Below are 27,706 nucleotides of genomic sequence, written 5' to 3'. Positions count from 1 at the left end.
TGAATTTTTAGGGGAAATGTTCCAGATATTTACTGTTCATCTGCGTGGCATATCTTTCCGCTGGAAAGACAGTGTGTGGACGGGACAAACGTGAACTACACATGATTTTCATTTTGTCACAGAATGGCTGTGCAGCTTCAAAGCCTGGCTGCTTCCTGCCTGTGGGAATCATTTGCTGGAAGGTGTTAGCTGGCCATGATTGTTTCATACCTGGATTTCCCCTGTTTTTGAGTGTTGTTCTTTATTTACTGTCCTAATTTCAGATATTTTTTAATACTGGTAGCCAGATTTTGTTGATTTTTATGCTAAGCACAAGTGGGATTCTCTCACCTCTGTAGCAGTCTGCTGTATACCATGCTGCTGTGGACAAGTCTACATAGGGACCACCAAATGCAGCATAGCTGAAACACAAATCAAAGCACTGCAGACTAACTCAACCAGAGACGTCAGCCATAGCAGAGCTCTTGATGAACCAACCTGGACACAGTACATTATTTGAGAACACAGAAATGCTGGACCACTCTCACAACCACCATGTCAGACTACACAGAGAAGCCATTGAAAAACCACAAGCATGTGGAGAATTTCAACAGAAAGGAGGAAACCATGAAAATGAACAGAATCTGGCTACCAGTATTTAAAAACTCTAAAATCAGGACAGTAAATAAAGAACAACATTCAGAAAAGAGGGGAATTCCAGACAGGAAACAATCAGGGCCAGCTAAACACCTTCCAACAAAGGATGCAGTCAGGCTTTGAAGCTGCAAGACCATTAAATGCTAATCATTCAGACTTATCTCAAGCAGACAAGAGTACTTTCTCCCACCCTGGACATTCCACAGGTATATAAACCCCACTTGCCTAGTCTCCAACAGACCTCAATAACCTCTGAGGATGCCTGCCATAGATGTGGGCGAAATGTCAGGAGAGAATGCTTCTGGAACATGGCCATACAGCCTGGAAAACTCACAGCAAGCCAATCTCAGCTGCCTTGGCCAATGGTCAGAGATTCTGGCTGTTGGAGTCCAAAAGTCTCAGAACACCAGTTTTTGGGGGAAATTGGATTGACTCCCTAACTCTGGGTGTTTTTGGACTTCAACTATCAGAAGCCTCAGCTGATTTAGGCAATAATTAAGGATTCTGGCAGCTGAAGTCCGAAATCCCCAGAAGAGTAGTGTTTGGGAAATATCACATGATTCTCACATTTTAGTTACCGGATCTTGATTTTTTTAAAACTTTTACTCCCAGAAATCTCCGCTGCTTTAGCCAATGGTGAGTGACTCTGGGAGTTGAAGTCCAAAACTCTCATGCCTAGCTTGCTTTATTTGCCCTTCTAAAATCACTGGTATTACAGTAACCGAGGAGAACAGTTGTCAGTGAAGAAACTAACACTTTCCCACTCAAAACTGGATTTTGCGAACACTGTAACCGAGAAGAGCCTTTGATTCTATTAATTAAACCCATGTTTTTGCATTGGTGAGTGTCATATTCAATATGGAGAAGTCGAGTTGGAACCGGAAATGCGAGCGTGTTTGTGTTTTTTTCAGCTCTTTGTCACTAGCGAGATCGAAGGAAATGGTCAAAAACGCAGTGCGCCGAGCCTTCTACCTGTTACATATACTTAACAGCGCCACCTAGTGTCTGGTTCGTGCCTACTGTAAAGACGTCGCAGCCCCCAGGGAGCCCTGATGGCTACTTTCGGAAGGGGCACTCGCCTTGGAAGGGATAAATTGCCATTCCTGGCTGTGGGTGGGGTTTCCCAGCCTCTGGCTCTATTTGGTTGCAATATATGGGCTTATTTGCGTGCAAGGGATTGGGTGGCTCTGCATGAATAACGAGCTTACTCCTCTCATTTTTAGGCGTTTTGTGCTGGCTAACCACTGGTTTGAGTAGCCAAGAACTCAGCTTGCATTACATGGTCAGTGTAGACTCATATATTTATTGATTATATCATAAGTGAACCAAGGATACAGTTGTAATGTATTTAAAAACACAAAGTTTAAAAACTTGACATTATACTAAATGTCCTTTGACCAGAAGCTGGCCACTTGGGAGTGCCTCTAGTGTTGCTATAAGAAGGTTTGTGCATGTGGCAGGGCTCAGACTGCATTGTAGTAGGTGGTCTGTGGTTTGCTCTTCTCCACACTCGCATGTCGTGGACTCCACTTTGCAGCCCCATTTCTTAAGGTTGGCTCTGCATCTCGTGGTGCCAGAGCGCAGTCTGTTCAGTGCCTTCCAAGTCACCTAGTCTTCTGTGTGCCCAGGGGGAGTCTCTCATTAGGTATCAGCCATAGCTTGAGGTTCCAGGTTTTAGCCTGCCACTTTTGGACTCTAGCTTGCTGAAGTGTTCCTGCGATTATCTCTGTAGACCTTAGAAAACTATTTTTTGATTTAAGGCATTGGCATGCTGGCTGATATCCGAACGGGATGGGCTGAAGATGTCATTACCTTGGTCCTTCCATTATTGGCTGCTACTTCCCGATGGATGTCAGGTGGTTCGATACTGGCTAAACAGTATAGTTTCTCCAGTGATGTAGGGTGTAGACATCCTGTGATAATGTGGCATGTCTCATTAAGAGCCACATCCACTGTTTTAACGTGGAGAGGTGTGTCCACACTGGGCATGCATATTCAGCAGCAGAGTAGCAAAGCTCAAGGGCAGATGTCTTCACTGTGTCTGGTTGTGATCCCCAGGTTGTAACAGTCAGCTTTCGTATGATTTTATTTCTAGTGCTGACTTTTTGCTTGATTTTCAATCAGTGCTTCTTGTAGATTAGAGCACAGTCCAGGGTAACTTCCAGGTACAGTAGAGTCTCACTTATACAAGCCTCGCTTATCCAAGCTTCTGGATTATCCAAGCCATTTTTGTAGTCAGTGTTTTCAATATATCGTGATATTTTGGTGCTAAATTCGTAAATACAGTAATTACAACATAACATTACTGCGTATTGATCTGCTTTTTCTGTCAAATTTGTTGTAAAACATGTTTTGGTGCTTAATTTGTAAAATCATAACCTAATTTGATGTTTAATAGGCTTTTCCTTAATCCCTCCTTATTATTCAAGATATTCGCTTATCCAAGCTTCTGCCGGCCCGTTTAGTTTGGATAAGTGAGACTCTACTGTATTTGTGTCTGCAATTATTTGAAATTTGAAACTGAGTTCAATGCAGTTATAGTGTATTATATGAATCTACACTGAATATCTTATACAGTCTCAGAGTGGCAGTATTACAAGATCTTTAGCCTTCTCTGCCCAAGAATGCTGAGTCATCAAACTGCAACTCCCATGATTCCATAGTATAAAACCATGACAGTTAAAGTGATATTAAACTGTATTCATTTTACAGTGTAGAGGCACCTTGTAATATGAAGAAGGTACTTATGTTTCCACACTCACATGCCTGACAAATATAATACAGAGTGAGATTACCCTTCTCAGCCACCACAAATACAGTAGATTGCTGATAGCCTAGTTGAGCCATAAATATTGCTGGTTTTGGCACAGCTTCTCATGCCTAATAGTCTGGAGGCTACAACTCATGTAATGGCAATTATCCGTAGTGTTTGCAGAAGGTAACATGTCATAGTCAGTCTGACCAATTCTTACAACTGCTAGAGATAACACCGTCTCATGATCATTGTACCTTTGCTCTTTCCCTGCAAGTCAGAGCATTCTCTCTTCCTCTGACTTTAGCTGAAGACTTTTAATTAACAAGAAAAAAATAGCATTGAATAAATATGCTGTTGAATTTTAGGTCTCTGTTCAATGCGGGACATGCCAACAGGATCCGCAAACATCTGGTGCAATGTCTTTGGTAAGTTTTAGATTTAAATATGTCACAACAACAGAGCTGGATGTCATATGCCATGAGGTCCCATTTATTTGCAGCCGTGACAAGCTTTCTGAGACGAGTGAATGATGTCTCTCTTAGTTGCTTAGCAGCATTAATTCATAAACCATAAAAAAACCTTTAGGAAAACGAGTATGTCAGAGCTGTCTTTGTACTTTCGTTCATATTTGCCCATGTCATCTGACAAGTTTATGCACTGGAAATAATGTTGTATTAACATTTTGGATTTGAAATGGAATTCAGCTGTTTAAAAATGGTTCTGAGTTTGGCTTTATCTGTACTGCCATATAATGCAGTTTGAAATTGCATTATATGGCCAGTGTAGGTTCATATAATGGAATTCAATGCAGTTATGCTGCATTATATGAGTCTATACTGACCATATAATGTAGTTTGAAACTGATTATTTCCAATTGTTCTGATAAAATCCAGTATAGGTTTTAGTGTGGCAGCAAATATGGGGTTATCTAAATGTTGGAAGACTTCCAATATGATAAATCTTTCTGTATGATGTTACTAAAATATGTTGCTATTTCAGCTACAAACAGTGTGTGTGTTTGTGTGTAAAACTAATTTTGTTAGTACAGTTATCCTTTCCAGTTAATTATTTTATTAATTGTTGGAATCAGCACTGTAGAAATCCCAGCTTTTGGGGATTTTATTGTTTCTGTCTTGCAACGTTCTGTAGATTGGTCATTAAAAGGAGCTTTTAAAAATACTCTTTATTATAATTTTACAATAATTAAAAACCAGAAACTAGTAAATATATATGTGTGTGTGTATACACACACACACACACACACAAAGATTTAAGAGATGGAGAGGGGGAGTAGAAAGCCACCTCTCCAATAGGAAGGGGTAGAAAAAGAAAAGGGAAAGAGTAGGGAAGGGGACTAGAATCATAGAATAGTAGAGTTGGAAGAGACCTCATGGGCCATCTAGTCCAACCCCCCTCTAAGAAGCAGGAAATCGCATTCAAAGCACCCCCGACAGATGGCCATCCAGCCTCTGCTTAAAAGCTTCCAAAGAAGGAGCCTCCACCACAGTCCGGGGGAGAGAGTTCCACTGCCGAACAGCTCTCACAGTGAGGAAGTTCTTCCTGATGTTCAGGTGGAATCTCCTTTCCTGTAGTTTGAAGCCATTGTTCCATGTCCTAGTCTCCAGGGCAGCAGAAAACAAGCTTGCTCCCTCTTCCCTATGACTTCCCTTCACGTATTTGTACATGGCTATCATGTCTCCTCTCAGCCTTCTCTTCTGCAGGCTAAACATGCCCAGCTCTTTAAGCCGCTTCTCATAGGGCTTGTTCTCCAGACCCTTAATCATTTTAGTCGCCCTCCTCTGGATGCTTTCCAGCTTGTCAACATCTCCCTTCAACTGCGGTGCCCAAAATTGGACACAGTATTCCAGGTGTGATCTGACCAAGGCAGAATAGAGGGGTAGCATGACTTCCCTGGATCTAGACACTATACCCCTATTGATGCAGGCCAGAATCCCGTTGGCTTTTTTAGCTGCCGCATCACATTGTTAGCCATGTTTAACTTGTTGTCCACGAGGACTCCAAGGTCTTTTTCGCACACACTGCTGTCAAGCCAGGCGTCCCCCATACTGTATCTTTGATTTCCATTTTTTCTGCCAAAGTGAAGTATCTTGCATTTGTCCCTGTTGAACTTCATTTTGTTAGTTTCGGCCCATCTCTCTAGTCTGTCAAGATCGTTTTGAATTCTGCTCCTGTCTTCTGGAGTGTTAGCTATCCCTCCCAGCTTGGTGTCGTCTGCAGACTTGATGATCGTGCCTTCTAACCCTTCGTCTAAGTCGTTAATAAAGATGTTGAACAGAACCGGGCCCAGGACGGAACCCTGCGGCACTCCACTTGTCACTTCTTTCCATGATGAAGACGGCGCATTGGTGAACACCCTTTGGGTTCGTTCGCTTAGCCAATTACAGATCCACCTAACCGTAGTTTTGTCTAGCCCACATTTTACTAATTTGTTTGCCAGAAGGTCGTGGGGGACTTTGTCGAAGGCCTTACTGAAATCCAGGTACGCTACATCCACAGCATTCCCTGTATCGACCCAACTCGTAACTCTATCGAAAAAAGAGATCAGATTAGTCTGGCATGACTTGTTTTTGGTAAATCCGTGTTGACTATTAGCAATGACCGCATTTGTTTCTAAGTGTTCGCAGACCACTTCCTTAATGATCTTTTCCAGAATCTTGCCTGGTATCGATGTGAGGCTGACCGGACGGTAATTGTTTGGGTTGTTCTTTTTTCCCTTCTTGAAGATAGGGACCACATTTGCCCTCCTCCAATCTTCTGGGACTTCTCCTGTTCTCCAAGAACTCTCAAATATGATTGCCAGTGGTTCTGAAATAACTTCCGCTAGTTCCTTCAATACTCTTAGATGTAGCTGATCTGGCCCTGGGGGCCAAAGAAAAGTATGGGATTAGGGAAGTAAAAAGGAACTAAGGAATGGGGGAGGGGTGCACAAGAGTATTATGGATTGAATAGATAAAGATTAGAGTTAGTGAAAGAAGCTCTGGGATTCTTCTGTAGGGTTTTGTTCCTTTCGTTATTATTTTCTTTCTTGAGTTTTTCTTCTCCTGTTTTCTTCGCTTTTAATAGACTGATATCATTAACATTAAGGTGCATTTAAAACACAAGATACTGTTTTCATACTATCATATGTTGAATGGTATTTTAGCATTATAACTTTTTGTCCGTTTTTATTTGTACTTATTTAAACGTATTGTAAACTGTACTGAGAATGTCAAAACATAAGTAAAGGAAATGATAAAGGAAACATTATATCTTTAAATCAATCAAGTGTTGCTGTCTCACTGTGAAATTTTGTTTCTTGTTTCACATACAGTATTTGAAACATGAATCTCATGAGCAATAGAATGCAATAAATTTTACTAAAGAAAAAATGGAGGACAAATAACATATTGTGTTTTTAGTGAATATGGTATTATTTATGGTGTGGGCCCCTGTGTTTTCTTTTTATGCACAAGTGTTCAAAGCAAGAGATTTTACACATAAGGGGTGCCTACACTGTAGACTTAATGCAGTTTGACACCACTTTAATTGCCATTCCTCAATGTTATGGAATCATGGGAGTTATAGTCTGGGTGAGGCACCAGCACTCTTTGGCAGAGAAGACTGAGTACCTTGTAAAACTACAATTCCTAGGATTTCATAGCATTAAGCCATAGCAGTGAAAGTGGAACCAAACTCCATTCATTCCACAGTGTGAGTGTACCCTAGACCTATTCCAAAGCTTAATGAAACCTCCTATCTTTAAGTGGTGTCAAACTGCATACAGTTCTCTAATTACTTTTTCTGGCAATTCTCAATTTCTCCTTTTTTTTTCACCATTCTGCTCCCCAGCTGCTGCCTCCTACCTTAGCATCCCATTTTGGAGTTCGCCCAAGACCTCTTGCTTTCTAAGGTGAAACCACCAGTTTCATCGAAAGAAGTCAAGTAAACTAGCAGATTAATTTTACATCAACAATAGCCACAGCACAGCATTCTTTGACTACCACTTACCCAAGGACAACCTACGCAAGCTGGATCTACACTGCCATATGATCAAGTTTCTAAATCCAGATTATCTGCTTTGAACTGGATTATATGAGATTACACTGTCAAAGCAGATAATCTGGATTCAGAAACAGGATTATATGGCAGTGTAATTGAGGCCTCAGTGAGGGGTAAAGGACTTGGGTTGCAAGAGGTTTGTTCCCCTTCCCCAACACACTCCTCGCCCTTTGCTCCCATCTTCCAAGCAGTACAGCAGTCTTTTCCAGTTACCCCAAATTACCCTATAATGGTACAGCTATTTAAAATTGATGAAAATTTTAAAGACAAAATTCTTAATTAATGCTTTTTAAAAATTTCTCTTGGAGTTCCAGGCATGGGCAACCTACAGAATCTCCCATTCAGCTGAAAGGCCATGACCTTCTAACGTTACAAAATTATAAAGCAGAGGAAATCGAATATTTGCTTTGGGCAGCATCGGATTTAAAAGAGAGAATCAAACACAAGAAGGAGGTATGTTTGCGTGTACAAGGCCTGTGTGATTTTAATGGTGGATTTGTTGATTTACTGTTTGATATTAGGGAAATCTGTAATATAAATAGGTTTCACATATTTGAGAATGAATGCCTGATGTACAGTAGAGTCTCACTTATCCAACACTCGCTTATCCAACGTTCTGGATTATCCAACGCATTTTTGTAGTCAATGTTTTCAATAGATCATGATATTTTGGTGCTAAATTCGTAAATACAGTAATTACTACATAGCATTACTGTGTATTGAATTACTTTTTCTGTCAAATTTGTTGTATAACATGATGTTTTGGTGCTTAATTTCTAAAACCATAACCTAATTTAATGTTTAATAGACTTTTCCTTAATCTCTCCTTATTATCCAACATATTCACTTATCCAACGTTCTGCCGGCCCGTTTACGTTGGATAAGCGAGACTGTACTGTACTAAGATATCATTGCACTGTATTACTTTCCTGTAACATATGTAAGATCTTTTAAAAAAGTCCAAACAGCTCAATGAAGATCGAACATATTTAGAAGCCACATAATGCTGTGTGTTGGATAAAAAAATGTAAAAATGCAGAGATAGGAATACATCACTTGAATTCTTTACAGTTTATATTACTCTAGAGAAGTAAATGTCTTGCTGGCAGGATACCTAAACATAAGGTAAACATAGTAAAGGTAAAGGTTTTCTCCTGACATTAAGTCTAGTCGTGTCTGACTCTGGGGGTTGGTTCTCATCTCCATTTCTAAGCCAAAGAGCCAACGTTGATCATAGACGCCTCCAAAGTCATGTGGCCAGCATGACTGCATGGAGCACTGTTACTTTCCCACTGAATCAGCACCTATTGATCTCCTCACATTTGCATGTTTTCAAACTGCTAGTTTGGCAGAAGCTGGGGCTAACAGCAGGATCTCACTCTTCTCCCTGGATTTGAACTGCTGACCTTTCAGTCAGCAAGTTCAGCAGCTCAGCGGTTTAATCCATTGAGCCATCGGGGGCTCGCGAGGTAAACATATACTACAGTAATTCATTCGTTTTACAGGTTCATAACTTTACTTTAAATAATTCTTTTTTATTCTAACTCTCCTGAATATAGCTATATGCCATTTATAGATGCTGTTGAATTCAGAACAAAAGAAATGAATGGTTGAATGTGTGCCTTGCTTTGTGGCAATGTGTACATAGTACAGGCTTCCCACAAACACAAGTCTTGGTACATAGGCGAGGGAAGATTCATCGCATGGGATCCAACATGCAGAGCAGTTGTGAAAGGAAGGAGAAAATTAGGGACTGGGTTGTTTTCAGGAAGTGTGGTAAAATTGACAAGTTATTATTCTAGAATAATACAGGAAGGAAGGAAAGTTCAGACCAGGGATCCTCAAACTTTTTCAGCTGAGGGCCGATTTATGGGTCCTCAGACTGTTGAGGGACTGCACTATAGTTTGAAAAAGAAAAACATGAATGAATTCCTATGAACACTGCACATGCCTTATTTGTAGTGCAAAAAACCCAACAACATGAAAGATCAACACAATATTTAAAATGAAAAATAATTTTAACAAACTTACCAGTGGGAAGTGTGGGCCTGCTTTTGACTGATGAGAGAGCCAAGTTAATTCGGATAGTTGGTGTGTGTTTTCAAATCATTTCAGATTTAAGGCAACTCTAAGTCTAAAGTTTAGGGCTGGGGTGGGTAAAAGACCTTGGAGGGTTGCATCTGGCCCATGGGCCTTTGTTTAAGGAGCTCTGGTCCAGGTGTTCAACCAATAAGGTACTGGATTTAATCCCAACTTTTCAAATAAATCCTTTCACTTGAAGTACAAAAGTGAATCATGAAGGAAAATTCAACTTTGCTTTCAGAGATTTTGTCCCCAAATTGGCAGTAATGACTAAAGGGTGAACAAGGTCTACAAGAGATGTAATGACTATTATTGTTTTTGCTAACCCACGCCCTAGCAAGAAGTCATTATCTGTAACCTAAATGCTGTCCTCCCATCCAATATAAATAAATTGAGAGGCTCCAATTCATTCCAGAGTATTCCATGAAGAAGCTGAACTCTCTAAGTTTGAGGAGTCTCAGATAATCCTTTTTAAAGGTCATTCTTATTATGAATAGATTCACAATGTTCACTTTACAAACCATTGGGCTATACTGTGTTTGCTTTCCTTGTTTTTCAGCATTTGCCTTTGCTGCAAGGAAAATCCTTAGCAATGATTTTTGAAAAAAGAAGCACAAGGACTAGAATATCTACAGAGACAGGTGACTACAAGTTTAAAAGTAAATCAATCAATCAATCAGCAATTTATTACGGTCTATGAACAGCATATATGAAAATGGACACAGGTGCCTGGAAAGGGAAATCGCAGTTCCCATAAAGGTAAAATAGAAGGACAAGTTAAAAACATGTTATAATAAAAACAGATTAAAAGCAGACTATTAGCAGGGTTGGCTAATAGTAAATATCGATCCACTAAGAGGCTGTAGAGGGGGATAGAGGGGGCATTTGCAGCGTTTCAGTTATAACAAATTGCTCTGGCTGCAAGCCCTGCATGGTCAGTCATTGTCCGTATGATGGAGATTGCTGCCGCACAGAACCTGGCAACACTATGGTTATCGCAGAGCAGGAGTCCGAGAGCAGCAGGGAGGTGTAGTATCTTTCAGTGTGGCCTGGATGTTTTAAAAGCCAAGGAGTGATGAAATTGATTCTAATATCTCTATAAAACATACACGTGCTCGATTGTTTCTATATGGCCAGACTCACAAGGGCATAGTCTCTCCTGAGCAAGAGTCTTCCGGTACCTCCCCTCCAGTACTGCCGATGGGAGGGTGTGGCATCTTGCAAGAGTGAAGGCTTTACGATGATTAGGCAGCTCCAGGTTTGTTAAATAAGCCATGGGAGTGATGGAATATCTGTTACCTGCACGAATGTTGAAGATTGTCGCTCTGTGTCCAGGATCCGTTGTCTGATGTGGACCTTAGTTTGATCCCATCCCATGTTTAGTAGATGTTTTTGAGAGAAAACTAGAGAAACCTAGTTGCAATTTTTGTTGCCACTACCTTGTTCCATGTAGATTGAAACTCGTCTCTTAAGAGTTAGCGGGGCAAGGCCACATGACGAGTGAGACAGATGCAGCCAGTAATTGAGAGTGGCTATCCATGCTCTCGCCTCCACTCTCACGAGGCCTGTCTCTAAACGCAGGATGGCGTTTGAGACACATCTGGAGACTTGCATTGTCGATCTTAAAAATTTTGATTGTACCTGCTCCAGAGGGACAAAGTTTGAGTAGGGGCCAAGCTGGGCTCCATACATCATTTGTGCTATTGGTTTTGCCTCAAAGAGCTTAAGAGCTGCTGGAATATAGTAGCCTCCTCCCATCTTGAGAAACTTTAGGAAAGCGTGTGAGCTCTTTTGCGCCGTCTCCGCTAAGTAATCATCATGTACTTTCCTATTTCCAGTGCAGTGAAAGAATACCCCCAGATATTTAAAGCTTGAGACCTGTTCAGTGTTGTGTCCATCTAGTCTCCATGTATGGTTCTTGGGTCATTTCACGAACTCCATAATTTTAGTTTTTTGAAAGTTAAGGTGAAGCTGTTCTGCACTGCAATATATTGTTAGGGCTCTCAGGGCTCTTTTCAGACCTACTTGGGTTCTGGATAGTAGCAATGCGTCGTCAGCGTAAAGCAGGATAGATAGGTGCCTTCCTGCCAGTTTTGGAGGGTGGTAGTCCAAGTTGTAAAGGTGCTCCACCATGGAGTTGATAGAAAAGTTAAATAATAGTGGAGCCAGAGTACATCCCTGTTTAACGCCTTTCTCCATTTCAACTGCCCTAGTAAGGTGGCCTTGAGAGCTGCATCTTATTTTCAGTGTGGTCCCTTCATGTAGGGAACGTATTAGTTGCAGGAGTCATTTATCAATTGAAGTGGACCCAAGTTTTTCCCATAGCTTGGTACGGGAGAAAGAGTCATGACTGTAAATATATCTGCCAGTGTGAACTGTATGATATTTGTCTCAGGACTACATTTTAATTCTATTTTGCATAGAATAAAACATTTTGGATTTCTTCTTTTCTTCTCGTTACTGCCCTGTTTTTTTTTATTATCAACGCTTGCACAATGTTGTGAAATTATATATGACTCTAATTCTCTATCTGTGGATTCTGGATGAATTTTTTCCTATTGTTGAAGTGAAGGTGCATGCCATATAATAAGGTGCCATGAGATTAATAATATAGTGTGGTATTTTTGACCACTGAAACTGCATCAACTGTACCAAGTTACTTCTGTTGTGTACTTAAGTTTTGGGCAAACAACTTTTTACAGACATAATTATATAGCCCTCAAATAGGTAGTATTTTATGTGTGTGAAAATTTCAAGTATAATCAACCCATAGATAACCACTTAAATTCTTTCTGCTTTTACACTGGATTGTGTAAGTTTAATGAAGGAAAGAGTGATATTACAAATGAAGATGTCAGCAAAATTAGTGGAACTGTGCTTAAAATATTTCTAGAAGTATTTGTAGTTACTGGCAACGAAGGTCCACATAGTTAAAGCAATGGTATTCCCTGAAGTAACATATGGATGCAAGAGCTAGACCACAATGAAGGCAGAGCGAAGGAAGTTTGACGCCTTTGAACTCTGGTGTTAGAGGAAAATTCTGAGAGTGCCTTGGACCACGAGAAGAGCAAACCAGTCCATACATCAGGAAATAATGCCCTATTGCTCACTGGAAGGAAGGATATTAGAGACAAGATATTAGAGGCAAGTACTTTGGCCACATAATGAGAAGACAGAAAAGCTTAGAGAAGTTAATGATACTGGGGAAAATGGAAGGAAAAAGGAAGAGAGGCTGACCAAGGGCCCTTCTTGATGGATGGTATCCTTGAAGTGTCTGGCTTGACATTGAAGGAGCTGGGATGGCAACGGCGGACGGGGAGCTCTGCCGTGGACTGGTCCATGAGGTTCTGAAGAGTCAGAAGCAACTGAATGAATAAACAATATTTGTAGTTAATTGAATGGCAGGAATGAATGGGTTTGACCCACCCAAAGTTAAATGATTTAAATTTGAAATGCTTATCTTTGACTTGAATACACATTACATGTTTGCTAAAAAGTAAGATTCATATTATATTTAAATTGATAAAGTTACTGTATGTATATGTATCCCCCAGCTTTTGTTGTTCATAGAATAGCTTAATCATAGAGGAGAAAATGATAACAAATGTATGGTAACTTTCTATTGTTTCTAATTTTAAAAAGTTGTTTTTGGTGATGATGACTTTGATTCTCATAGTCTAGTCTCTATGTTTAGAAAATAACTGCAAAATGGAATAGGTATAAAAATACACATTTAGGAAAATTCTAATATATGCATATACAATGACAAAATTATAAGTATCCTCAGTAAAGAAACTGATGAGGCCTGCCACTTCTGTTAAAGCTAAAAAGTAGAGAAACAACATTTACCAATATTTTTAGAACTTAATGTAAAGAATTAAGTAATCCATATAACAGAAAAATATTCTGTCAATAAAACAATGATATGAGTAAATCTAAAACTTGCAGACGATTCGGTTTGTCTAATGTATTATTAAGTAAAAATTGAGTTTTTGAACTGAAATCTAGAAATCTTAAAATCTGGTTTGTAAAGGAAAAAAACAAGACGAATGAAAGCAGAGGCTGGGTGGCCATCTGTCAGGGGTGCTTTCATTGTGCTTTCCTGCATGGGATGGGGTTGGACTGGATAGTGTCCCTTCCAATTGTGAGGCTGTGCTTAAAATATTCCTAGAAGTATTTGTGATCCTGTCAGACAAGACCACTTTTATCAGATAAAAATTTGGTGTGAAGATCGAGTGGGGTATCTTGGTTTGAGTGTTGGGCTAGGAGTCTAGGGTTCAGATCCTGAGTCAGCCATGAAACCCACAGGATGAACTTGAGGGAATCGTACTCTCTCAGCCTAACAGAACGGCAATGACAAATCTCCCCGAATAATAAAACTTGCCAAGAAAATCATATGATAGCATACCTTCCAACAGTTCACAGTAACATCAGATACAGTCAAGATGGCAAAATTATTGCTGGGGAAGAATGCAGAAGCTAAGAGAGGCTGAAGCAGTTTGCTTTTGCATGGACTACTGGGAGGAGCAGTATGCCACTCTTTCCTCCCCTTTCGCTTCTGCTGAGTGAATTGGCTGGAAACTACTTTTTCACTTTGAACTCAGTTTGCAGCAATTGAAGTTAGGTGAGGAGAAAGGGAGAAAGTGAGAGGAGGACAGAAAAACAGACATATTAAAAGCAGCTGAAAAAATCGAAAACCAAAGATTTAATTGGGACTGTCTCTGCCAAGTTGGGAAAATTTGAGAGTATCTTATAAGAGCCGCTATATAAGCCTTAGTTGACTTGAAGGCACATAGCAAAATGAAATATCTGTATTTTGTAGCTTTCTCCCCTCTCTGTCCAGTAGCTGAGATAGGACAGGGGTTGAAATAGATAGTATCACACAGACGGCTGCATTTTCATCTGATTTGAATCCCTGTGCCATCTGCTTACTAGGCTTGCTCAAATAATTCGATTTCCCCGTTACCCGTTATTAATTCGTTATTTTCGTTTGTTTTGAAGCAATATGCGGCCTTGATTGTCCACACGTCTGGATATCGCGGTTTCGAATCGCGAGAGGCCGTTTTTTCTTATTTCTTCGTTTTTTTCGTTAGGAAAAAAAAGCTTTTGCAAATCACCCAAACTCCCACCATTCAGGCCCTTTCCTTTTGCCCCTCAGCAAAAGGGGCGTCACGGGCTCAGCCAATGGGAGGGGGCGAGGGGGAAGGAGGCCGAGGAGGAGGAGGAAGACGGAGGGGGGAAATGGCCGCCGCCGCCGCCTCGCCTCAGCTCAGGCCTGGAGAGACCGAGAGAGACAGAGAGGGGCCCGGCGGTGAGGAGGAAGAGGCCTGGGATGCGAGGGGGTGTGGGCCAGGCCCGTCCTCGGCTGCTCCCGGGGAGGGAGGGAGGGAGGACTACGACTCCCAGGGGCCCAGATTCGCACCCTCCCTCCCCCCAATACAGGTCTCCATACCACGCTACATGAACTTGAATGGATACTGTGGTTGTGTTGTCGAAAGCTTTCATGGCCGGGATCACACTGTTGTGGTATGTATTCCGGGCTCTATGGCCATGTGCCAGAAGCATTCTCTCCTGACGTTTCACCCACATCTGTGGCAGACATAGAGGTTTTGACGTCTGTGCGAAGCTAGGCAAGTGGGGTTTATATATCTGTGGAAGGTCCAGGGTGGGAGAAAGAACTCTTGTCTGTGGGAGGCAAGTGTGAATGTTGCAATTGGTCACCTTGATTAGCATTGAATAGCCTTGCAGCTTCAAAGCCTGGCTGCTTCCTACCTGGGGGAATCCTTTGTTGGGAGGTATTAGCTGGCCCTGATTGTTTCCTGTCTGGAATTCCCATTTTCTGGGTGTTTCTGGGAAGGTAATGGCACTCCATGTAGTCATGCCGGCCACATGACCTTGGAGGTGTCTATGGACAACACTGGCTCTTGGGCTTAGAAACGGAGATGAGCACCAACCCCCAGAGTCAGACGTGACTGAACTTAACATCAAGGGATACCTTTACCTATACACACACACACACACACACACACATATGCAGGGACTATATATATATATACACAGTATATATCACACACACACCAATTTAACAAAGTTTCAGCCACAAAAACAAAGTTTCTGAAGTAGAACAATGACTTTCACAGTAAAGACAACCCAATTTAACAGGAAATAAGACTTTCAAACCAGGAACAGATTTCTGCAATTATTAAAAAATGGTTTATTATAAAAGCTATGAAAATTCTCCAAAAATCAGAGGATAAGGGAAACGCTCCAAATTTTGGTGAACTATCAGTGTTAAATGTGTTCTACCACTGTACCAAGTTTGAAGAAGATCACTCAAAAAATGAGGGTGGGAGAGTCCTGTAAAGTCCTCTCCCTCTGTGCTGTTTTTGGGAATTGCGCATGCGCGTCCGCCATTAACGAATTAATTTTGAAAATAACGAATTTTCGTTAATTTCGAATTTTTTGGGGGGCAAAATTCAGAAATACCTTCAGAAACGAAACGCTGCCCCCCTCTAGTTTTGAAACGAGTTTAGAATCAAATTTTTCGTGGATCGATCAAGCCTACTGCTTACACATGTGAGAGCTTCTATTTGCTATTGGTTGTGTTAATAGATTCGACCCTGCTGCCTCTTTCATACTTTCTACTCAGTTTTTGTCTCAGTAGATATCTAGTTAAATGGCTGCTAATAGCTGTCAATTCAGAAAGAACAGGAGCCAAAAGATAATATCAAGGTACTGTGTTGATGTGATCTTGGCATTCATGTAGAGAAAAGGTTTAAAATGTGATAGCAGTGTATTTTAGGGTAGAAAAGAATATAGATATGGATTTTCTCTTTTTAAAAAAGGATTCTTTTAAAAGGATTTCACAATTCTATTTGAAAGATAGCATTAACTCAACATCTGTATATAATAATAATAATAATAATAATAATAATAATAATAATAATAATAATAATAATAATAAAAACTTTATTTATACCCCGCCACCATCTCCCCAACGGGGACTCGGGGCGGCTAACATGGGGCCATGGGGTATAACTCAGATTATCCTCACAACTAGGCCTGTAGCGAGGGGGGGGCAGTTTTAGGGGTTCAACCCCCCCCCCCCCCCCGAAATTTTTCAAGTTATAAAAAAAATCTCGTTTACTCATGAATTTTAACTGGTTAACCAAATCCCCATGCTAAGTCTATGAGATGCAAAACATTAAGAGTCCCTCCAGGCACTATCTCAAGCAGATATTGACAGGTTTGTAGCGGGGAGGGGTATGTGCTGGGGGTTCAACCCCCCCCCCCCCCGAAATTTTCAAAACCCCTCCCGAAAATTTTTTCTGTCTACGGCCCTGCTCACAACTATATCTAAATGTCTGGGAAGACTTGATGCGAAGACATACTGCAACATTTTGGAATAATTGGATAGTGTTCTAAGGATTCTGTCTGTTTTAGGATTTGCTCTCCTTGGAGGTCATCCCTGTTTCCTCACACTGCAAGACATTCACCTGGGCATTAATGAGAGCATCATGGACACAGCACGGTTTGTAGCATGCCTTGTGACTATTTCATTTGCATATTTATATGGTGAAAACATTAAAACTGCTTGAAGTTCTCAAATTTCTAAGTTTAGGGTGTGGAAAAATGTGCATTATTAGAATAGTTATAGTTAATCTCTCATTGGAGCCCATTCATTGTGTGTACATTTGATAGATAGAGTGAGATCAGGAGAACAACTTATTGTATGTGTTCATGGTTTACAGTACTGATTGGCAGGCAAATGGGACATCTGTAAGACTCGTGACATGCAAAGTTGCTTTTGAAAATGTCATCATGTCTAGTATCAGAAAGTAGACAGCAGGGATAGTTGAGTTTCTGTTGGAATAAAAGGTCGGCACGTTTATTGTACATTATCACACAAGGCAGGCAAATTACAATTACAGCAAAACAGCAGTGTCTTAGACGGACACTTATCACGTGACATCACTCTTCTCTTGCCATTTTCCTAGTGTAAAAGAAAGCATGTCTTTTGCAGACACAAACAATGTGTTAATGATCTTTTTTTGTAAAAGAAATGCTTTCCAACAGTCTCCCACTGAGAGAACAACAGAAGAGAAATGACATCATGTGATAAGTCCTGCTGTTATCCTGCTGTAAATGCAGTCCACCTGATGTGTGATAAAGTCTTAAGACAGGGGCAGGTAAACTCTAAGTAAAGGCCAGAAGATATTGGAGGTATGACCATACTCTGTCTTAGGTTCAGGGCAGCATAAACTGGATCCAGCTTTGCATTTCCCTTCACTTTCAGGGAGAGAGACTAAGAACAGAGCCATGCCTATTCAAGCTCATGTTTTAAGAAGAGAATGAGTCACTTGACTCTCCGGTTCCAACTAAATGCCTTTGATTCTTCATTGCTTTCCATTAATGGAGGAAATTTGGAAGATGGAGCAAAGCCAAAAACAAGCACCAGCTCCATTTGGGTCAATTCCCCATTTCCAACATTGTGCTTTTTTTCCTTAACAGAGAACACAGGGTAGGCTAAGCTCACTAATATCTTCAATGGAAATAGAGATAACAGCAGAGATTTCTATTGTGCTTTCCTTGTCTTTCCAATTGGGAAATGGAAATAGGGGAGTCCCTATTGTTGTCTCTGTCTTCTAATCTGAAACAGTAGGTCAATGAACACAATAGTACCTGCTTACTCAGCAACTTGTATTAGATATATGCTGTTTTAGCTCAACATTACACAGTATACATATATTACAAGGAAACAAACAATAGTTATTTTCTGCTTCACATATTCTGGATTGTACATTATCATAATTTGATTATACTTACTTCTCAAAAATTTCCTAGCCTCAGTATTAAGACAGCTTTTAAATATTACATTGTCCCAAAGTACATTGTACCAACCTCATAAAAATTAAATGCAGTTTAAGAACAAATTTGTTTTGTTGAATGTAGTTTTTTTCTACATGATGGATTGGTATTTTGATGTAAAATGCTCTTAATATGTTTTCATTCATGAGCATGCAGCATTGTTTTTAAAGTGTTTAAGAAAGTTAACAGTGAAAAAGTATTTAAACTGTTTCAAAAACTGTAAGGGTGCATCATTACTGTAGAATTAATGCAACTTGACACTTTAACTGCCACAACTCAATGCTGTGGAGTAATGGGAGTTGCAGTTTTACAAGATCTTTAGCATTCTCTGCCACATAGTGTTGGTGACTCACCAAACTACAACTTCCAGGATTCGATAGCATTAGGCCATGGCAGTTAAAGTTGTATCAAACTGCACTCATTCTAGAGTGTAGATGCACCCTAAATTATACAGCAGCAGAAGGAAAAGACCAACCATTGTGCCTTTACTTTTGGTGATATATTGTGTTTATTTTCTCTCTCTAGAGTATTGTCAACCATGACAGATGCAATCCTAGCACGAGTCTATAAACAGGGTGATCTAGAGATGTTGGCACAAGAGGCCACAATCCCCGTGATAAATGGACTGTCAGATTTTGACCATCCTATCCAGATTTTGGCTGATTACCTTACACTTCAGGTAATGTTCTATTCCCTGATTTACAACTTAGCTTTGAGCTAGCTGCAGTTTTATAATTCAGACATAAATCCTAACTGTGTGAGATATAGCATCCTTTAAAAACAGACAGATTAGTACAAGAAGTCAGAATGTGAGTAGTGGCCTGAAAAGTGAGTGCTTCAAATGTTACTATAGTCACAAATTCACTAGACGACCTTAAGTAAGTTGGTGTTTCTAGCCTCAATCTTTCTGTATGTAGTGTGGAACTAATTCTATAAATCTGTTCAAATCTGTGGTAAGGAATGCCAAAATAAATCAGTAAGAAATTTGAAATGTTCAGTATTTTAAATTATTTTGAATGGGGTAGCTTGTTGGCATTTGTGCTTTTCCTTTGGCAGTTCTGGTCCATCTGCATGGCTTTTTCCTGCTTCTGATGGGCCGAGTCTCTTCTGTTAAATGGGGCCAATCTATTTCAGTATTTTCTGATTCCAGAGCTGTTTTTTTTTGGGGCCCATTGAACTGTACTTTGCGGACAGCAACATGGTCTTGCAGAGGAGTGCAAACAACATAGATCTTGATAGGCAGTGGTGAAAACTTGGGCAAGGTTCTGTGAGCAAGGCCTTTTCCATTATGATACTTCCTTTGAATTATTGGCATCATCCCCTGAGGCCAAAAGCCAGATTTTAGGTTCTAGATTCTTAATAACTGGGCTATTTAGATGCTGATCTCCTTTTTACAGATCATTGTCCAAAGTGTGCTGCCACCAACAGATCCACCATTCCTCATGGCCCCATCTTTTCTCTTGAACAATCTGTTCTCTTCATATAGGGTTGAAGCTCTGACTAGTATGGCTTTTTTTTTGTATATAGTGATGGCTTGGGGAGTCTTGGAGAGGGGGTAAGTGTCAAGATTTTTGGAATTAAATTACAGCAGTAGCTTAATAACATTTTCTTGCCATCTCTATATTCCTCCTGCCATTCCTTCCTGCAGTTTCTGCTCTTGATATATTCCTTCTCCAATATTACTGGTGTGGCAACAGGGGAGGGAACAGGCAAACCATTTCTGAATATTCCTTGCCCAAAACCCCCATATAAAATTAATGGGGTTGTCCCAAGTCGACAGGTGACTTGAAGGCACATACACACATGGATAACAGCAAGAAGGGAGTTCTTTCATGTTCCATGATATTGGGCCAATCTACTTTAGCAGATGTTTGATAAACCTTTATTTACAGTTGTGTTTGAAAAGTAATGAAATGATATTTGAAAAAAGTAATGTTGTTGATTCTAGAGGCTTTTTGAGTTCATCAGTCACACAGTCTGCCATCAAAGTACCTACCTAAATTATTAGTTTCAGAAGTTTTCTCTGTTCATTTTTTAAAAATGGAATTCACAATAAAACACATACAACATAACAGTAGCCAAAACAATATCATCCATCAGGTAAATGTTAACAATGTCTGTTTTAACCTGCTGTGCATGACTTTGAGTCCCAAACTGGAAAAAAGGTAGGATAATTGTAACAAGAACAACATCAACAACAACTTAAATGGCTGATAATAGTTAACAATCAGAAAGTTATTCTCCTTCCAAATGCCACTTTCATATTAATAATCGGACAGTCTGAAAAATAGTGAACAAATTGGTTCAAAGTTGATTTGATCCAGATGTATGTAAAGTTTTACTAGTTCACTTTGTTCTTTGTGAGCAGTTCCACATTATACATGGCAACTGTATTCACTTAATGTTTTATGCAGAAATATGTAACGTACACACCTGATGTAGCCTTCCTTGGCCTGCAATTCCTCTGCACTTATACACAAGAATCAAACCTAATCTGTTTGCTTCAGGAAATGCTAGAATATTCATGGGAAAGCCATTTGCTGCATAAAGATGAATCACTCAAATTATGAGTGGGCATACTTCAGTTTAGATGAAGAAAACAAAGAAACATGGAAAATTGTGGGAGTCCTGCTATGTACGCAGATGGTTCTTTCCATGAGGCCCTTAGCTGGAAATATGAAATACATTTTTAAATTTAAATAAAAATCCAATGATCACAGAGACAAAAAGTGAGACAAAATCTTCTGAACAGGGGCACAGACAGCAAAACAAGCAACACAGGGGTATTCACCCTTTCCTATATTATTCAGAGCTCACTTGCACCCACTCTCTCTTTTTATATATACAGTAGAGTCTCACTTATCCAACATAAACGGGCCGGCAGAATGTTGGATAAGCGAATATGTTGGAAAATAAGGAGGCATTAAGGAAAAGCCTATTAAACATCAAATTAGGTTATGATTTTACAGATGAAGCACCAAAACATCATGTTATACAACAAATTTGACAGAAAAAGTAGTTCAATATGCAGTAATGCTATGTTGTAATTACTGTATTTACGAATTTAGCACCAAAATATCACGATGTATTGAAAATCTTGACTACAAAAATGCGTTGAATAATCCAGAATGTTGGATAAGCGAGTGTTGGATAAGTGAGACTCTACCGTAAATACCCCTGTGTTGCTTGTTTTGCTGTCTGTGCCCCTGTTCAGAAGATTTCATCTCACTTTTTGTCTCTGTGATCATTGGATTTTTAAAAATTGGCTTTCTGTGAAAACAAAGATTGGTGATAAAGCTCCAGTGGAGACCCCTTTTCCCCATGATAACTCTTTCAGGGGTGAATTTCTCTTCCCGGGGCACATTTCTCTCACTTCCTGTTGTCTCACCCCATTCTTAACTATGACTGTTTTGTAAGTTGGCTGTTTGTAACTTGGGGACTGCCTGTACTCCGAAATTGTTTACATGTGTGACTGAGATAGCGACTGTTTTCTTTCTGGTGGTTCAATAGGCACAAAATTATTATTGACTTCCGCCTATGAAAGATGGTTGAATGTTGTGTTTAGACTTGGGCCCATCCCTAATATATCTCATTTTGTATATTTATTTATTTATTATTCAAACTTATATGCCACCACTCCCCTAGGGCTCGGGGCGCTTACAAGAACAGGCTAAAATCTAAAAATTTAAAAACATCTTAAAAACATCTTTTAAAAAATCTAAAAATATCCTAAAAGCATCTTTTAAAAACATTAATAACAGAAATCAAATGCCTGCCGAAACAGGTGTGTTTTACATGCCCTGCGAAAGGCTGATAAGTCCCATAAGGCATGAACTTCAGGTGGCAGAGTGTTCCAGAGAGATGGCGCCACTGCTGAAAAGGCTCTGCGTCTGGTTGTTGTTAGACACAAGGTCTTAAAACTGGGAACTTCCAGTAGATCTTGGTCCTCAGAACGGAGGGATCTCTGGGGTTGGTAGGGGGTGAGGCGGTCGCTCAGGTACATCGGCCCCAGACCATGCAAGGCCTTGAAGGTAAGTACCATCACTTTGAAAGTGATCCGGTGCTCAATTGGTAACCAGTGCAGCTGCAGTAAGATTGGTGTTATGTGGCAACACAAGTCTGGAAAAAATTCAAAATCCAAAACACTTCAACTTCTAAACGTTATGGATAAGAGATATTCAGCCTGTGCTGTTTTTTTCTTCTCACATATAAATATTATTTGGGGACTGAAATACCTACTTCACAGTAATGGAGAAGTAGGGACTCTGTTGGGCAGTGAGATACTCTGAATAGCGGTTGTTCCCTCTGCTTTTGTAAGCTGCTTTGAAAGCTGTAACACCATGAGATCCAATACAAAAGAAATCCTAGCCCAATTATAGTGCAGAGTGAAACAAATAATTTTTCTCCTGTAATTTTTGTTGGCTTACAGCCTGCTCCCATTTGCCTACCACTCATATTTTATTGTATCACCAAGAACTGACAGGCTTTTAGTAATCACAAATGACTCACTGTTTTTATGTAACAGTTCATTGCCTGTTGGTGTGCTGGCATTTATTCCTTTGCCAGTCACCTTCTGGGATACACCTTAGAGCTGTATCCCCATTCATATTTTGTTCTGTCTTAGTGTATATGGTTCATAGTGTAGCGTCTTAAAAATAGATCATATATTAAGATTAAAAATATATGCTTTAAAATTGTATGCATGTATGGGTATTGCCACTTTTCAGAGAAAGAGACTGGCAAAACCAGCTCTGAATATTTATTGCTTAAGAAAATCCTTTGGAATTCATGACATTGCACTAAGTCACAGATGAATATGGAACATGTATAATACAATCAGGATGTGACTACAGCTAATAGACCTAATGGATATAATTTCACAACCTGTGTTTATAATCCTTGAGAATTCTTGTAGAGCATGTGATGTACCTGAAGACTAGAGATGGGCAGCTGTTGTCAACATCTTTAAAATAATTAAATTGAAAGATCTGAACAATCAGCTTGATATTGATAATTGGAAGAAATCTAAAACTATTTATTAAGCAGTATGTTAATGAGTACTATAAGGAATGTTGTGATTACTGAGAGCCAGGTTGGGTTTCTCAGAAACAAGTCATGCCACATGATCTTCTCTCTTAAAAAAAACCATTACAAACTTAGCAGCTAAGGGTAATCCTGTGGATATACTACATTTTGATCCTTCATGATATTTCCACAGATAAGCTATTAAAATGTTGGCTAGGTGATAGATGGATTTGTAATTGGTTCACAGACCAAATCCAAAGGGACTCACCAATTATTTCTGGAGAGAAGTGACACATAAATTAGTACAAGATTCTCTTCTGGATAAGCTGTATGTTTCAGATTTTTCTCTATTTAGAACATTTGGAGTCTTTAAGACATTTTCATGATTCTTTAGCCTCTGCGATGCTTGAAGAAGACCCATGCTGGATTACTCTGAGGAATTATTAATCTATCAGTAGCAACCTGCCTACCAATATTGCTCCCCTCCAAAAAAACCAAAACCAAAACCCAGTTCCGGAGTCCTTGGCTGAATCAGCAGAAATATTGTGTTCAAATGAAAGCAATAGTAGAACCATTATATTCTGTTTGAGTCAGACTTCATCTGAAGCATGTGTGTAGGCACCACAATGTAAAAAGATACCAACAAGCTAGAATGAGTTAAAAAGGGTCACCATAAGATATTGAAGTATCTGGAAACTGATTGCTAAAGATGTATCTACACTGTAGAATTAATGCAGTTGCAACCACTTTAATTGCCATGGCTTAATGCTATGGAATCATGGAAGTTGTAGTTTTGCTAGGTTTTTAGTTTTTTTCTGCCAAATAATGCTGGTTCCTCATCAAACTACAACTCCCATGATTTCATAATGCTGAGCCATAACAGTTCAAGTGATGTCAAACTGCTTTAATTCAACAGTGTAGGTGTGCCCTAAGAGGAATAAGGAAGTTTGATATGTTTAGCCTGATTGACAGGTGATGTGCTAGCCATCTTAATAATTGTGTGTTTTGTGCTTTGCACTTAATCCAAAACAGTCTGAAGAAACAAAAGAGATGTCTATATGCTCCTTTTGTAGATTTTACTTCAATTGATAGACAGTGTTTGTGGGCAAAGTTGGCAAAAACTAATGTGGATATATGACTGTTGCCATTATTGCACCAGCTATATTCAGGGACAGATCTAAGAATGTGGTTAGGTCTGTCAGGTAAGCGCTCGGACAACATTGACACAAGAAGAGGTTTTGTGCAAGGTTGTTTGCTGGTACCTTTTCTGTTCAATTTCTATGTTTGCTGAATTGAGCTCCCTTGATCACTTCCCACCATCAGGAGGAAATAGGAGAATTCAAATCTTATTATACACTGACGATATGGTCCTCCTGTCAACTACACAAATAGGACTTAGGAGATACTTGAGGACAATAGATAGAATTTGTGATCAAGAGAAGTTGAGGATTAATCATTCTAAAACCAAAGTGATGGTATTCTCCAAGAGAACAGATACATAAATGGCACCTGGATGTCCACCCAATAGAACAGTCTCACAGCTTTAAATTCTTGGGCATACACTTCACATATAATGGTAACTGGAAGAGTCATATAGAGGCAGCCAGATTATCCACCTGGAGGTCATCAAAATCAATTCTAGCCTTTGGGAAAACATTCCTTGGTATGTCCCACAATTGTTATACGGAGCGGAAATATGGGGACAGGGTAACACAAAGCAAGTTGAATGTATCAAGAATGAGTTTGTAAAAGCTTTTTTAGCCCTTCCCCCTGGAACACCAGCTGCCTTGCATTGGATCTTCCCTCACTTAAGGCCAGAATGCATAAGCTTAACATCTCATATGGCAAGAGACTTCTGGAAATGGAGGATGAGAATATAACAAAGCAATGCTTGAAGAAGCAATAGAAGTGGGGAGGTTGAGCTTAATGCTGGTTGGCCCTGCTCCATCTTTATTTTGATGAGTCAACAACAACCCTAATGCAGTTGGACAAGAAGGCAATTAGAAATACAATCTTTGAGATGGATGCATCTGACAACTTGTGGACAAGTAAACGGCAGGGTTTCACTATTTGGTATCCTCTACTAAAGAGTGACTAATATATTAATGATTGAGTCTGTTTCATGAAAGATGGAGCAAGTATGTTTCTACTGGTCTAAGTATGGCACCCAAACAGTAGATGCTAATTACAGGAAAGGAGCATCTGATTAAATATTATGAGAAACTTCTTCTTGGTAAGAGCTTTTCAACTCTGAATCGGACTACCCTGAGCATTTTGGATTCTTTTTCATTTGATCATTTTAGACAAATGGCAGATGGCAAGAGTTGGCATAGATGACCCAGCTAATGTTGTAATACTATGAAATGATAATACTGTTACAGAGTTTAAAGCACTGTATTAATACTGACATTATAAAGTAGACATATTAGAGCATTTTAAAAAGGGAATACAGAGAAATTTGGAATGGCAATTTGATGATTATGAATACAGGCAGTACCAAAGTTAAGAACAAGATTGGCTCTGCAGAATTGTTTTTAAGTTGAATTTGTATGTAAGTCAGAACAGGTACATGTTTAAGTGCAACTACAGTCAGATAGATAGATAGATAGATAGATAGATAGATAGATAGATAGAGATATATAAGGTTTGGATAGCATAGGAAAGGATTAACATCCCTGTGGTATTTGTTTTGCTGTCTGTGCACCTGTTCAGAAAATTTCACCTCACTTTCTGTCTCTGTGATTAATGGATTTTGAAAAAAATGGCTTCTTGTGGAAATACGGATTGGTGATAAAGCTTCAGTGGAGACACCTTTTCACTATGATAACTCTTTCAAGAGGGAATTTCCCTTCCGAGGGGTAGATTTCTCTTACTTCCTGTTGTCTTGCCCCCATTCTTAACTGTGAGTCATTTATAAATTAGGGACAGCTTGTAATCCATACTGGCAAACTAGACAACAAATTATAAGCATGATTATAAATATATTACAGTTCATAATTAACCAATTTGGATATCCATATCGTTATGATACTGTTTTTGCTGAGAACACCTACTGCTATTTATCACTGCATGAAAAAAAAAAGTTACCATGTTGTACTGACACTTTCGTTGTTGTTAGGAACACTACGGATCTTTGAAAGGTTTGACACTCAGCTGGATAGGTGATGGAAATAATGTTCTGAATTCTATTATGCTGAGTGCTGCTAAATTTGGGATGGATCTGCACATTGCTACTCCAAAAGTAAGAAAATCTTGTACCTTGAAAGAAATTATATGGATTGGGACAGATGCGGTAATGTGAATCCCAGACATGTTCTTAGTTTGCCTAAAAGAAAATCAAGTATTCCTTTCCCCCTTCCTTTTAGCTGAATGTATAGTAAGTTGATTGGCCAAACCCATGGGTAACCAGTGAATATCTGATTCTGAAACCACTGGAAAAACTCATTTTTTGTTGTATTTGTAGAGGGTTGAAAATAAGATAAAGAACAACCCATTAGGTACATCTGACCTTGATGGAGAGATTTTGAGTGCTACATCCCTCAAAATTCTCAAAAGAGCAATCAGATATGCACAAAATACATCATGGAAGTTTTCAAAACTCTGCTGGCTTCTTCACCAGACAAAGCTGTTAAAATTCTACAGGAGAAGAAAAAAATGATGTTAGAGTTAGAAGCCTACATTTTGACAAGATCTTGTTTTTCTTGTTACCTCGGATGGTTTTGAGATCTATCAACATAGGCAGAGGTTTTTATGTTGTTAATCAAATTGCATTGTAATTGCCTGTATTTTATCACTTTATCTCTCAAATCTCACATGGTCAAAGACTCTGCCTGTATTGATATTTTTGCAAACCATCCAAGCAAACAACAACATACTGTAAAAACTATAGGCCTATTATTAATACTATTATTATGTTTTTTTTACACCCAACCTTTTCCCTCCACAAGAAGACTCATTAAAAGAATTTCAATAAAATTTAAAATCTACAAATATTGAAACGTTAAAACACAATTAAATATCAATGGTATTAAAAATTCACAGTTAAAATCCATAAAAACATATTCAAACTTAAAAACCACAGCATCCCCTGACTAGCTCTCAACCTTCATCTTTAAAAGCTTGTCTGAATAAAAAGGTTTTAGCCTGCTACTGGAAGGACAGCAGGAAGGGAGCCAATCTGGGTCCCCTGGGCAGGGAGTTCCAGAGTTGAGGGGCAGCCACCGAGAAGGAGACCCAGTCCCATCCCAGTGTGATGGCCCAGGATATCATGGTCAATTTGAA

The 27,706-nt window shown here is 39.5% G+C and overlaps 1 protein-coding gene across 2 annotated transcripts in view; it reads left to right on the top strand.

The window, feature by feature from the left end:
• The first annotated feature begins 1,936 nt into the window (after positions 1 to 1,936).
• otc (ornithine transcarbamylase) overlaps positions 1,937 to 27,706 on the top strand; it is a 37,283-nt gene continuing 11,513 nt past the window's right edge. Inside the window, exons 1-6 of one of the 2 annotated variants that reach the window (XM_003218919.4) lie at positions 1,938 to 3,816; positions 7,759 to 7,903; positions 10,092 to 10,173; positions 16,976 to 17,063; positions 18,926 to 19,079; positions 26,544 to 26,666. In XM_003218919.4, the coding sequence (XP_003218967.1) occupies positions 3,740 to 3,816; positions 7,759 to 7,903; positions 10,092 to 10,173; positions 16,976 to 17,063; positions 18,926 to 19,079; positions 26,544 to 26,666 (669 nt within the window). In that variant the 5' untranslated portion in view covers positions 1,938 to 3,739. Of the gene's footprint in view, positions 3,817 to 7,758; positions 7,904 to 10,091; positions 10,174 to 16,975; positions 17,064 to 18,925; positions 19,080 to 26,543; positions 26,667 to 27,706 lie in introns of both variants that reach the window. The other variant, XM_008107384.3, reaches the window with a different exon arrangement.

This window comes from Anolis carolinensis, chromosome 3 (genome assembly GCF_035594765.1).
Source record: "Anolis carolinensis isolate JA03-04 chromosome 3, rAnoCar3.1.pri, whole genome shotgun sequence".
In the NCBI taxonomy this organism is placed as follows: domain Eukaryota; kingdom Metazoa; phylum Chordata; class Lepidosauria; order Squamata; family Dactyloidae; genus Anolis; species Anolis carolinensis.
This window is presented reverse-complemented; position numbering and strand designations above follow the sequence as displayed.